At 39.0% G+C, this 14,216-nt stretch overlaps 2 protein-coding genes across 8 annotated transcripts in view; both read right to left on the bottom strand.

The window, feature by feature from the left end:
* si:ch211-220f16.2 (golgin subfamily B member 1) overlaps positions 1-5,366 on the bottom strand; it is a 36,989-nt gene extending 31,623 nt beyond the window's left edge. For 2 of the 3 annotated variants that reach the window (XM_067491223.1, XM_067491215.1), the window contains exons 1-5: positions 5,221-5,366; positions 3,991-4,050; positions 2,556-2,714; positions 1,504-1,641; positions 92-208 (exon numbers count right to left, since the gene is read on the bottom strand). In XM_067491223.1, the coding sequence (XP_067347324.1) occupies positions 92-208; positions 1,504-1,641; positions 2,556-2,714; positions 3,991-4,035 (459 nt within the window). In that variant the 5' untranslated portion in view covers positions 4,036-4,050; positions 5,221-5,366. The remainder of the gene's footprint in view (positions 1-91; positions 209-1,503; positions 1,642-2,555; positions 2,715-3,990; positions 4,051-5,220) is intronic. The other variant, XM_067491232.1, reaches the window with a different exon arrangement.
* Positions 5,367-7,112: 1,746 nt separating this feature from the next.
* On the bottom strand, positions 7,113-14,036 carry guca1g (guanylate cyclase activator 1g). 5 transcript variants are annotated; one of them, XM_067491297.1, is made up of 7 exons: positions 13,590-14,036; positions 12,728-12,929; positions 11,554-11,845; positions 9,674-9,859; positions 9,369-9,518; positions 8,830-8,929; positions 7,113-8,663 (listed from the first exon to the last, which is right to left on the bottom strand). In XM_067491297.1, the coding sequence occupies exons 4-7, from the start codon at positions 9,776-9,778 to the stop codon at positions 8,542-8,544; spliced, it is 477 nt and encodes a 158-aa protein (XP_067347398.1). In that variant the 5' UTR covers positions 9,779-9,859; positions 11,554-11,845; positions 12,728-12,929; positions 13,590-14,036; the 3' UTR covers positions 7,113-8,541. The 5 variants fall into 5 exon arrangements, with proteins under 5 accessions (XP_067347398.1, XP_067347397.1, XP_067347396.1 ...); XM_067491296.1 differs by having other exon boundaries at positions 12,716-14,033; XM_067491295.1 differs by having other exon boundaries at positions 12,773-14,031.
* Positions 14,037-14,216: the final 180 nt, after the last annotated feature.

Genomic DNA, 14,216 nt, shown 5'->3' on the forward strand with positions numbered 1-14,216 from the left:
CACTACAGTTATATATAGTTACAATTCACAAAGCTCTTCTCTGTACATTAGTTATGACGTCTGTTAAATCAGACACATGATGATATTTTACCTCTCTCTCCAGTTCTTCTTCTCTTTGTGCAAGCTGCTGTTCTAATTCTTCAACTTTCTTCTTCAGCAAGACAATCTTTCCTCGGCTGGCCTGCTCTCCTCCTCCTTCTGATGAGCCCTAATGAGAAACAGAAAATCAGCACTACACAGATATGCATGCACTGGACTACATTAGCCAGAACTGTGACTGTGCATGAATTTCAATATTTAACGGTGAAGATGATGTGGCATTGCCCATCGATTAGCGCTGGAGTTTCTGTGATGTCCAGAGTTCCAAACTCCTTCTTTGGAAACTTTTTTTTTTTTCCTTATTATTGTAACTTTTTAGCTTTATCTGAACTTTCAGTCTGGAAACAATAATTGCCTGCTATATACACAGAGAATTTGAAAATCTAACTCAACATGACTTCAGGAGATGGAGAGAGCAGCAGGTGGCCACCTGTCAATCAATGTCCACACAGCAGAAATCAAAGCCTTTTATAAAACCTGCAATCTGATTTGCAGAGCAGTTACTTCCAACATTACCACAAAAGCACTAATTACAGGACCTGAGTTAAGAGACTGAGACCATAATGACTCCTGGAAGTTATTACTGAGTTATTGCTCTATCGGATTCTTCTGCACTGGCTTTAGGCTCCAGCTGTGAAAGTTGCCACCTGGTTTAAAAGTGACTTTGTAATGGAGCCTTTGTGACCCCTAGTGGTGAACGTTGTGCACTACTTAAATTGTATTGGGAATGGAATTAGGATTACAAAAGGATGTATAGGAGTTGGATTACACACAGATCAGCAACAACATTAATACTGCTGGTCCTAATACCCATGAAGGAAAAAGGTCAGAATGGCCACTCTGAGCAGTCTGCAGCTACACAGCCCTATATACAGCTAAATGTGTACACTGTGTACAGACGTGAAATACACAAACTCAATACTAAGTAAAAGTACAAGTATTCACCTAAACAAATAATCTCCACTAATAATACTACTTTAAATGTTTTAATTAAATAAAAATACTAAGCAGATCATCGACATTTAACTCAAAGGACAAAGATAAAAGTAATCCACTAAGAAAACAAAGGTTTGGTTTTTTTTTTAAAACCATACGCTTTATGGTAATTGTGATGATACTTGTACAAGGTCACTATTCATAAACCTGAAGCTGATTTTAGCCACTTTATATCTGACAAGTAGGTGAGTCATAATGATACATCAAGATTTACGAGTTCATAGTGTTTTTATAAAAAACAACCGAAAAAACAAAAAACCCTATATTTTTAAAATTAAAATCACCAGGTGGTATTAATGTTTTGGTTGATAGTGTACTTAGCTTTTAGGTTTAGGAAATTCATTTATGCGTAATATGCATTCACACATACATCCAAACAAAGGTAAGTATGTGTGTTAGCTCTTATACCTTCTTTCTGTGTGTTGGCGTGCCCTGACCTCCCTGTTGCTTCTTCAGCTCCTCCAGCTGGGTGGTGAGTGAAGTCACTTTGGCCTTGTTCTGCAGACGCAGCTTTGACAGTTTAGCTTCACACGTTTCCTTCTCCCCCTGTGTCATAGAAAACATATCTCATTAGTGTGATGCAACATCATCTGTGTTTATTTACACAATCAGCTGGAGCTCCATCCTCAGAGGCAGCCATTATTAGACGGTTTGAGAGGATGCTGCCATAAGGTAACTCTGGCAGTGTGAGGTGTAACCACCAACGTAGTAAGAGATTATACTGTTGTGGAGTTCATGTTTACACAGCTGTAACACTAAAGTGTCAGGGCTGAACTCTAATCTCGCATTCCTGTCTTTATTGTTACTTGGCAGACTTGGATTTAGGAGATTAATAGTTAACTAGATCAGGGATTTTATTCAGTGATCTCAGTCAGTGACTAACAGCAAGAGCCCCGGCCACATTACAAACTATTTTTGATTAAACCATGTGACCAGCTGTGCCTGGCTTAGTCAGATACAAATCCCTGTCAGAAAGGCCCCAGAGCAAGTGCTCTCACATGCAGCACATGGCACGTGTGTTGTAACACAAGAATTAGGTTATGTATTATAAATACATAGTGTCAGAGGCTACCAACCACAAAAAATAATATTAATAACCAGTGTGCATGGCTTCAGTGTAGGGCCAATTTCTGTTTTAATGCCAAGATGATGACACAAATGATCATATTAGCAGCGCACCTTCGATAACATTTTATGCAACAAGCATCAAATCATAGTGAAAGGAAAGTGTCATAGATAATTTTAACACTGTTCTCAAAAAAAAGTTCTATGGACATCTGCCACAAACTGTACTATAAGTTGTCATTTTTCATATTTACTTCCTAGAGCAAACAGGAATTCATCATGTCATGCCTCATGTCTAAAATGCTGCCCTATAAGACTTATAACTCAGCACATTTTTATACAAAAGGTGTTTACTGTACCAAGCCTTGTGAAACCAGATGACACATTGTCCTTACCTTAAGCTGGTCATCTTTGACCCGGAGTGCTGCATCCTTCTCCCGTATCATCTCCTTCAGCTGAGTGACCAGCTGCTCAGTTTGGGTCAGTCTCTCTGCCATTTCTTCAACAGCGACCTCTCGACCACCTGCAGCAGCGACATGGGGAGAGCCTGGGTCCTGAGGAGAGACAGGGGAGACGTTGGGCTGATGAGCAACAAGAAACGCTTCGTGTTACAATGCACATCCTGCCTAGAAGGAGGAATAAGGTTACTGCAGCTGTTTACGGCACAAGGACAGAGCAGCAGAAGACTACAAAACAAAGATTGTAGCCTTGGGAAATGAATGGAGAGGACCTGAATTGTCCATGTATAGCTGTATATGTGTCTTTACCTGTGACCTGTGTGTCACATTTTATTACTACTTGTAGATAGTAGATGTAGATTTTGTTTTTCACCTCAGAATCAGAAAATGTTCTGCTTAAACGTGTCTTGTATGACAATGTCTAGTAATAATTATATAATTATATATATTAAATATTGTAATAAGTTACCTCAAAACTCTAGTCAATATTATGACTTTTAGGTGTAACTTTGTAACATCTGTCCAGGAACTACAAAAAAAATACGCCACCTTATGAAGTCAGGCAACATTTTTCAGAAACTGTCCCCATTAACTAAGCAAATAATAAAGTAAATTTAATATGTTTGCACTGATCGCACTTTCTTTTGCCATTTAAAGCCAGTATATGCATTTTAAAAGTGACTAGGATCCTTCTTCTGTGGTTAAGATGGCATCAAAAAAGGCTGCAAACAAATTAAAACAAAGGTAAAAACTAACAGATGAAACATGTTACTAAACATCCATAAAAATAATGAAAGCTGTGTTTGCAAAATCTAATGGTTGTGAATTCTTCATAAATGTATCATTCACTTTAAGAGCATTCCTAGCAACGATACGTATTGGCTGCAATAATGGCAAATAGGATAAGAAAATAGGGGGATTTAAGGTAGAGCAGGGCCCCCCACCCTCACAGGAACTGTGAGCTCTACTTGTCTGAGTCAAAGCCCTGTGCTCAGCATTATAACCTAATTCCAGTCTGGACATGAGACACACTACAAAGCTTTCACCAGGATCCCACTTAGTTAAGTAACTAGCTAGTAACAATAAGGCTGCACAACATGACAAAAAGAGTGGTTAGGACATGATGTCCCTTTGTAGCATGTAAATATTGTAGTTTACACTAATGCGGAAACATAACTGTGGCAACAAATAGTTTAACTGAAACAGATTAAGTCATCTTACTTGCACAGAAAATACACGATTTCTTTCTTTCTAAATATAAATGCATATTTGTACAATAAGACTGTGCCAGCAACAGTTGCAACACCAGTCATTAGTCACCAATCACAATGTGACTATTCAAACAAGGGTGAAGAAGAATGTGTGCACTTACTCCAGAGCCTGGCTCCCCCTCCTCACCAGACAACCATTTCAGCATGGTTTCCGTGTAGCTCTAAAACGGAAACACGACATAAATACTAAATATATTATTCTGTATGTAGAAATATCAACTTCGGTTGACTTACTGAGGAAATAATGTTTTGTTAGGCCTGTATTTTTATACCATCCATTGTGTTTTGGTAATAATTTATTCAGCACATAGCAAGAGTGTTATCACATGTAAATACAAATGCAGGTCAGACTTCATAGGAGGAAATACAAGACTCTGGGCTGACAGTGCGTCTTCATTCAAATATTCACAAGCATCCTGGATTAGCACACGATAAGGAGCACAGGCTGTCAGATCAGTTCACTAGCAAACCTGACCGAGCAGGCCACAGGTATGTCAAGTCAGTCAGGTGACTGCTGGGACACAGGCCAAACCGAGGACGTTTGTAGCTTGTTGTACGTTCAGTCTGACATTTCAAGGAGGTACAACCCTGTTTTATGTGTGGCATCTAGTGCACAACTTGGAGCTAACAGTACAGGTTGGGTCATAATGAGCCAAAGTTCATACACATGACACAAGACAGAAATCAGGTCAAACCTGTTCTGTCAGGCATAGCAGTGCAGGCCGAGCGCTGTGTCTGATGTCTCCTAATTTTTAAGAAGCCATAACGCTTTGGACAGTCAAATTAATTCACGTACTGGTAATTTTCATAATGCAGTCGCAGAGGTGGCCTGTGCACCGTCTGATGAAGACTGTGACTGTGCAATGGAGGATTGCCAGAATATAACCGTACGTAAAGAAACCAGAAGAACAGAAAACCCTAAGAAATGTTACCGAGCTGGAGAAAATCCCCGTTTCAAACACAATAGTGATCGAACGTTATTTAAAGTTGTCCGAATATAGTCGAGGCTTCCACGGCAGCTAACGTCAGGGCAACTAGCTTGTATCTGTGCTGTTTGTGTGACGACCAAATACCTAAGAGTTAAAGCCCAAAGCCTCCACACTAATACCCTCAGACGGCCTCGGAGTTAGGCGGCAGCCACTTAAATTATTTAAAACTACCAACTAGCTGTGGCTAACGTTAGTTTTGCTAGCTCTTAGCTTAGCTTCCATTGAAACTGTGTGCACCTAAGTGTAGCTGAATGCTAACGTAGCTGGCGTTAGCGTTAAACTGCATCTCAACTGCACTTGATAAAACACGTCACCGACCAAATATTCTTCTCATGCGCCTACCGGGTTCACAACTTCATGAAAAATCCACCTGAAGCCTCGCTACGACGACAAATTGCCGCTGAATAACATTTCATTCCACTTGCTGAGGATAATGGCACAGAGATACGCAGTGGTCACGTTTGTCAACAGACAACTGGAGGATCGTGCGCGTGCGCACTTCGGTCACGTTGACAGGTCCTGGAGGAAACGCATCGATTAATCAGTAAAATAATCTTTCACAACCGAAGCATAAAGTTGCTGCTTCGCTCACTAAATTGTGTTTTCTGCAGAACAGGCCTGTCGTTAAAGAAAAAACAAATGCCAAGACAATTACTTACATGTCGGATCCGTTTTCATTTGAAATAAACGGTTTATTTTCAGTTGTTTTTGGACATCAAGTATGTCACTGTTTTTTTTTACCTTTATTATTAATTTATCAAAATGTTTTTGTTTTTATTTACATTTATGTTTTAACCTACTACGTTCAGAGCTATTAAACTATTGTGCATTCACAGTAAGGCATTCCATCCAAAACCAAGGACTCAATACAAATATCCATATGTCCATTATCTTAACCTATTATCCTATCTGGTGACTATGGAGGCCATTCAAGTAAAATGAACTTATAGTCAATTTCAAAAAAACAGTTTGAGATTATTTTAGCTTTGTGACATAACTGACAGGAGGGGCACCTGGTGTGGTCCTCTGCTGCTGTAGCCAATTTGCTTCAAGGTAACATTTTCTCATCAAGTTGAGAAATTGTGTAAACTGTGAATATCTTTTTTGCCCTGGAATTTGTTTGAATCTTTAACTGAACACACATTAACATATTCTATATAAGTATAAACTTAATTATGGCAAAGTGTTAGCAAGCTGCTCGCTTTTTACATTTACTTCTGTACTGACCTTCCACACAGAGAACGAGTAACGGGAATGTAGGTTAGTTTCTAAATGAGCCACTATGAGCCACTGATTATTTCTGTTAAAGCTGCATATGTGGCAGCTATTCCCAACCAAATGTCCTTAGTTAGATTAGCACAAACAGTGTAACACACAGTGAACCTGATGCCTCGAGGCCCCTTAGGACCTGGGGAGGCTGCGTGGTCTCGTGTTTTGGTTGAATGAATGTTAAGTGGGAGAGCAGGTCTAAACTTAAAAGGAAAACAAAGTTAAATTTGACTTATTATATTTTGAAATTTAAATATTTCAAAATAATTTGTGTTCAGATTGGTGACTCTGAATGAAGCTTAGTGGCAGGTGGTGCTGTGTCAAACACGCACAAAGCTCCTGTCACCTCAGGTCTGCAGTGACCCTACAGAAACCCTGTGGAAGCTTTTACCATACAGATATAGCATGTCTTACTAATCTTAGCCCTTAAGGCTCTTTTCTTTTCCCGATAGTGTGATATCCACCTGCCTCCACCCTGCACACACCCACACTTTGACAGTTTTTTTAAATAAAGTGTGTGTGTATATTGATTTTTGCAGTAGATTTTCTGAAATACAACAAAACTTTCACACAGTTAAACATTATGCGCTACAAAATGGACTTCACTGATTAAAATTATGTACAATGTGAAATTAATGTTTGTAATTGTCGCTGATGTCTCTGTGAAACCACAGATTACTGTTCGATAAAGAGTCTTAACGTCTAAGTATAGCGAGTCAGGTTAAATCTGGAGATAGTACTGCAGTAAAAGATTTGATAAAGTCCACATAAGGTGATGAGTGCTGCGTATCACCGAGCTCAAAGGTGGAAATCACACAAAAAGCACAAAAAAAAGAGCAATGTAATATTGTAAAAATGCACTAAAACATGCAGACACCGCTGTGTTTGAGGTTATCAACATGTTTAATATAACAACAGTAGACAAAGACGTACAACAGAAAGATAGAAATAAAAGTTTTCACGGTTTACACTGATCTCTGCAGGACAGTGGTTCACAGACAACACAGACTGCGGTAACAAACCAGGCACACGGTGATGCTGAAGATTTAAAAGTAGTCATTTGGCCCACTGTCATTTGATCTAAATTTGCATTAAAATTCAGTTTTAGTGTTTGAAAAATGAACGTATGCACAGACATGTTTGATTGAAAAACACAAACAAAACAAAAAAATCCATGATTTTTCACATGTTGAGACTTTTGGCCAAAATGTACAATAGCTTATGATCACTATTTGAGTTTGGTTTGGGCAAGCGAACCACATATGGACGGTGCTCAATTGTGCTTCGATCACTCAAACCATTTTTCATTTGCATTTGTCTGGGACCCATGTGATCACATACTGTAGCTTTTGTCTTGTAAATGCTAATGATTTCTGACAAAAAGGTTACAGCCGTGGTGATCAGCCTTGAAACAGACTGATGTAAAAACTGTTCACATGACCTTTTGACCTTTTAGCAGAACCGATGCTGCAGTAAAGAAACAAACAGGTGCAAACAGTGATTACTGAAACACACATGCCAGAAACCATCTGTGTTATGAAGTTATGCATAAGGCCTCACTTTCAGATTCTCTCGGGTCATCGCCAGGTTCATCAGCCCCCACTTCACCCACTTCTTCATCTTCTAATTCATAAACAACCAGGGTCTAGACTCCATCAGACATATCCCACAACTCCTCCTCCTCTTGTGGCCCATACTTCTGCAATTATTCCTTGTGTGTCTCCTGATTGAAATGGTGAGTGGTAGAATATGTCACACTCACTTAAAAAAACTGATTATCTTATGTCACAAAGCCTATTTGGAGCTGAGTGAAAAGCAAATTTGTCAGAATGTAACATGGTCAGAATGAGAGAAAGCATTAGTCATTTGGCCTCTTTCACGTGTGAGCTTAAAAATAATGTAGCTGCAGATCGTTTAATCAAATGGGAAATGGCACAGTGAACACAACAAAGCAAAATAAATCAACCACAAAATGGTTGGAAATTATCATAGAAAAGCATTAGTTATACGATGCTATAAAGTGAATCCGGTGTGTTAGAAAAATCACCAGCAGGACTGATAATCCTACAGTGTAAACAAATGACTGGTGAAAGGCCTGTAGATTTGTGATCATAAATCTTCCTGCAGTAAAAACACAAATGATCGTTAGCACTTTTTAGGATTCTTGAGTGCTGACACTGACGTCTTCCTCCACAGAACAGTCACGATAGTTAACAGAAGCTGACGTCATCCTGGATTCCAGATTCTCCTAGATCCAATAGCGTGATTATAACACCATTATTTCCAAAAGCTGGAAATAACAGTTCTGCCACTTCTCCCGGTATTAATAAGATGAAGACTGACCACCGAAGGCAGGTTTTTATCACGTCTTTGTTTCCAGTCATTCATCATGGATCAGGATTTCTTCATCTGGTGTTGATTGAACCACTTGCAGGCAATGATGTCCAGTTGGAGCTGCTCCATCACCCATGGGTCCCTCTTAGCCCCTTCCATAAACTCCTCCAGAGAAATCTGACCTGGACCACAATGAGACACAAGACGTAACAAACAGTCCATTTACCGTAGCTGTTCATGCTCAAAAACACCAAAAGTCCACTTTAATCTCAGGTGAATGAAGTGGGTTCGTGTTGACAGATCAACGTGATTAACGTGATGTTGTGTTACACTCAGCTCAGCACTTACTGTCTCTATTTTTGTCCAACACTTCAAATATTCTGTCGCAGATATAATCTGTGCTCTCAGAGATGTCTGGATTATTCTGCTTCTTTATCTTGTAGATGATCTGAACAGGGAAGACGACACAAACACAAAGTCTAAAACAATCTCACACAGGTAACGTAAGACAATGAGACATTTAATGGTAATTGACTTTTTTTTTGACTCTTTAAATTCAGTTGTATGTTAAGAATTAACAATTTCATATGTGTTATACTGTGCACAGGCCCAGGAGCCAGAGAGGCTAAAGTTACTTATTGTAACTCATGTTTGGAAGAGATCAGTTTAAAGACACAAATTTACCACAAAAAGATGCACAAGAAGCAAAAAAACACCTTAATTTACCTCATTTACAATATTCCAGTAAAGCACAAGTACTGTAGCACTTGAGCTTTGTTTAAACAATAGAGTATTGTTAAAATGAGTAGATCCAACGCTGCAAATTATTCCACAGGAACTGGAAAAATGAGGTTTTTAAATAGTAAATAAAATAGCACAACACTTACTTTGACAACATGTCTTATTTCGTGTCTGTCCAAACAGCCATTTCTGTCTCTGTCATAGACTTTAAAAGACCATTTCAGCTTGTCCTCCAGTTTTCCACGAAAGACAAGGTTCACAGCTGCCACATATTCCATGAAGTCAATTTTACCATCCTGACAAGACGACGACAGGAAGTGGAGGGGTTACAGCCTATGTGGAGTATGACACATACTCCATGACACATTCTCTAAACTGTTCTTTTCTAAACGGTTCCACTTTTAAATTCATACCTAATTTATAAAGAAGTCGCTGTGACAAACACGATTACCTTATTTGTGTCAAAGGAGTGAAACACATTTTCCATATAGGCAGATTCTTCCTCTGTCCTGCTGCTGTTGCCTCCAAAGATTTTCTTGAATTCGTGCAGGTGCATTTTTCCGCTCGGACACTCGGTTGTGAACTTTCGGTAGAGCTCCTGAATGTTTTGGAGCGTCACTTCCTTATCTGAGCCACTCTGCCCTTGACCCATAATTTTAAACCAAGACAAAGAAACAAATCATGTCATCAAATGTTAACAAACCTCCACAGAAGCAGTGAAGCACCTGCATCCCTACGCTCTCACTCAGTGTTTTCCCACAGCTGAGACCTCAGTGGACGAAGCTATTTCAAGTCAACCTGCAGGACAAATCCAATTAACCTTTCAGTGACCTTCTCCAAATCCCTCTTGGAGAGGCCTTTTTTTTTTCTCTAACACTTGTATCTCATTACATCTGCCATCAGTGCCCCACATCGCTGTGAAGAGACAAACTGATTCACTCAAGCCTGATGGATTTAGCTTGTTGTATACCCGAGATTAAAACATGGATGATGCCAAAATCCAGCCTGAGCATAGTGTTGATCCTTTGAGGTCTGTTTAAACACAGTTGGCCTGTCAGGTGAGCTACAACATGACGTCTGCTGGTGCTATTCTCGAAAAAAAACAAACAAAACATGTTGAATGTATTGTGCTTTCTCTAAAAGGTCTCAGCAAATGGCAGTATTCCTCTAAAGCAGGGGTCACCAACCTTTTTAAAACCAAGAGCTGCTTCTTGGGTACCGATTAATGCGAAGGGCTACAAGTTTGATAAACACTTTTAAAATAATAAATTTGCTCAATTTACTGTTAATTATATGTTAATATTAATAATCAATTAAATTAATGATATTAATCTATGTGAGACACGGATAATGTTAATGATTTCTCACAATAACTGTCAAATGTGATAAGAAAGAACAGCAACAAAAAAATTAGATGCAGCTCATGGGTAAGTGTGGCTATGGAGAGCTATTTTTAGAACAGGCCCGCGGGCTACTTATGTGGTCCTTGGGGGCACCATGTTGGTGACCCCTGCTTTAAAGTCTGTCTCTGTTTATCTCTGTTTTTATAAAAGTAATTTTAACAGATTAACAAGCATAAAGATATAATGTGATCTCATTAATAACTGGCGAGGTGCAGGACACATCAGTGTTTTCTACCAGAATCAAACATCAGATCAAAAAAAATCAAGAGCATGAAATAAATATTCAATAAAGTAATATGTGACACTAAAATCAACAGCAGTTCACATTCAGCTAAAAAAAACAGTTTGATTCAGAAATAATTATATTCTGTATAATATTCTGTCATATTATTTCTAATGTTTGGGAACCAAATTTAAATAAATACCACAGAAATAACTGGCCACATTAATATTTTTTATTAAATGAAAAATATTGTCAATAATTTGCTAGCATTGCATTCAGTCTTGTTACTAAACTGTTTGGCTTTTCTAAGACCTACTGTGAGACTATTTAAAGATTAATCTTTTTTTTCATGAGTGAATCAAAGGACTGTGAATAATGTGAACAGGGTGACTTGTAGTGATGAGCCAACAGAGTGATGCGTTTCCCCGAGTGAAAAAGAAAAAAAAAAATGCTGAAAACTACTGAACTCTAGAATCAAAATACAAAAAAAAAAAAAAAAAACTACAAAAAAAAAAACTACAATCTATGTTGAAAGTACTTAAAAATGTTTCCAAGGAATCATTTAGAAGTGTTTAACAGAAATGAACATGGATCTTAAAACATGTTTTGCGTGTCAGGCTCAGAGGAAGTTTCTCTGAGAGATAACTGTTTTCTACAATGAGCAGAGACACTGACGATTTAGATCTGTGGTACCAGAGTACAAACCCAGGATAAAGAGGCTCAGTGAACATTGTGTTGAAGGTGTGGAGGTGGAGCAGTTGGTCAGAGGAGACGCTGTAGAAGGACAGAGTGCCAGCAGGACAGTCCACAGACACTGCTACTCCAAACAGCTCCAGTCATTAATCGATCATCTCTTCATTTACTGACACTTTGATGATGTGAATAAGTGCTGTGATAATTTGAACATGGTTGAATGTTGTTGCTTTGTTTTCATGATTTTAATGAAATACACACTTCTTCAGCCCTGGTCTCAACCATGACGCCAACAGGCTCCGTCCTGAAAGGGGGAGGGGAGAGGGGGGTTAGAACGGCACAGTCTCATTCACAGATGTGCGCAGTCATGGGCACGACATCACTTACATTCACACATATAATAGTTTATTTTGTTGTAAAAATGCTCCTGTACTTCTCTCAATCTCATTGTTGTCCTTTTTCCTCTGGGCTGCTAGTTTGGGTCTGTAATTCAGGCCTCATCCTAAACCTGCCTCCTCAGGTGCTCATGTTAAGGAATATTAATTCAGGCTTTGCTTTCAGCTTAGTTTGGCACGAGTAGGGATTCATGCCCATACAGTGGACCACTGACATATGAGCAGCTGAAGGAGAGATTATCCAGAGGAAGCGGTACCTTGAGTAAATTTCATAGTTACCCATAGCAATAATTATACTGATCAAAACTAATATATCTTTGGAAAGGTTTTCTATGTATAGGTAAATGTGCAACATTTTGAATTTTTATCTAATTTATTTTTTGTGTATGTTTTCAAATTCTTGCTCACATTTTTGGTCAGTGGTTTCAGGTTCATGGAGACAAAATGAAAAATTGTCAACTTCTAGTTAGAATCTTAGTATTTCTGAATAATATCCATTTACAGGCCATTCTAAAATAGTTTGTGATTTTTTTATTTATGGTGCTTTTATTGCCATTACTGTTGCATTATTTGTGAGTGATTGGAAGGATCTTCTGTCATTTATATATAAAAGTAGTTTACATATTTGGTTAAATTCCCTGTCAGTACTAGAAATGTCAAAATGTTCTTAAATGTTCATCAATAAGTTTGTGACAAAAACTATTCTTTTATCCCCGTTATGATTAATTATGTTAAGTTGTGGCAACCTACAAATAGAAATCTACAGGAAACTCACACACCGGGACCAGTACCTTTGACATCAGGACCCCGCACCACAGGGCAGAAAACATCCTCACCTCCTCTAAAGCCAAAAAGAAGGTGATGGACATGTGAGGACAGCTCTCAAGGCCTGCGGTTGTCCTGAGTGGGCCAAAGACAAGATGGCGTCCATATCCAACAGCAGGATGGCGGACAGAGCAGAGACTCGGAGTCCAAGGAAACACTTGATGAGTCCTTACATGGTTGAAGTGGTACCGGTCTCCCAGGTGGACGAGGAGCAGACCAGGAGAAGACAAACAGACAAAGACACGATACAGACCGATGTTTGGGGGAAGGTCAGGCTGAATTACAACTAATGTTTTATGTTATGCTCGAAGCCAAAGTGTCACGTTAAGACACAAAACATCACGTGACCACCACAAATGAAGCATTATTAGTCAAATTCAGTGGACATGTGATTTTTTTTTAAAATAAGTTTTGTATCAGGCACTTTTGCTCACAATATCACACCAGAATATTATTAACATCTCCACACGAGAATGTAGTCAGTCACAATTCACACACAAACTTTATTGTCCAATACAAAGATGACAGTGCGCCTCACTGTTTGCCCCGTTGCCCAAGTGTTTCACACAAATGCAATGTTACAAATTGCCCAGCAGATGTTGCAATTTTAACAGTATCAACTGCTTCCGAACACTGAACCCGTCACACTTTCACTAGTGTGTTGCTTTGATTTAATGAATAATGGTGCAGGGAATAAACTCAGTCACTGAGGGAAGGCAAACAGGGACGAACTAAACATAAGGCACTGACTCAAACATTTAACGGGGGTCAAACACGCGGGGAGAACTAGGAACAACACTACACACAGAAACGAACAGGAAAACAAACCTCAGACCAAAATACACCGGGAACAGGTTGGACGTCAGAGGGGCAAAGTCCAAAGTGATAACCCACAGGTATGTTCTCTGGGGAGACGATCTGGCAGCGAGCGGTGGGGAAAGATGGGTATAAATACCAGGGTCCACAGGTGAAAACAATCTGACTTAATGGGGAACACGAAGCTAACAGGGAAGTGGAGCAGGGTGATTAACAAAATAAAAGCCAGGAACCGGAAGTAAAGTTAAACTGGTCCAAAAACAGGGACTGTGACAGAACCATTAAAAAAATAAAACAGTTGTTTCATATGGACTCAGTGGTACAGGAAGCTTCAGTTTCTGCATCACGAGTTGAAACAGACAGACGAGGAACAGTTTCTTCTTCTTCTTTGACTTCTGCAACTTCTTCTTCGACTACAACTGTGTCTGAAATCCACCTCTATTTACTATTCAGTCCAATCTATCAAAACCCTACACAGTGAGTATGAGCAGTGAAATGCGGGTGATTTCAGACACAGGCTACTTCTACTACTACTTGTTGTTGTTCTTAATTCTTTTTTTTTCTTCGTCTTTATGTGTTATGGTGTTTGGCAAACAACGAAATGCCTGAACATCTACAACAGAGAATAACTTCAACACT

This window comes from Channa argus, chromosome 2, assembly GCF_033026475.1.
Source record: "Channa argus isolate prfri chromosome 2, Channa argus male v1.0, whole genome shotgun sequence".
NCBI lineage: Eukaryota > Metazoa > Chordata > Actinopteri > Anabantiformes > Channidae > Channa > Channa argus.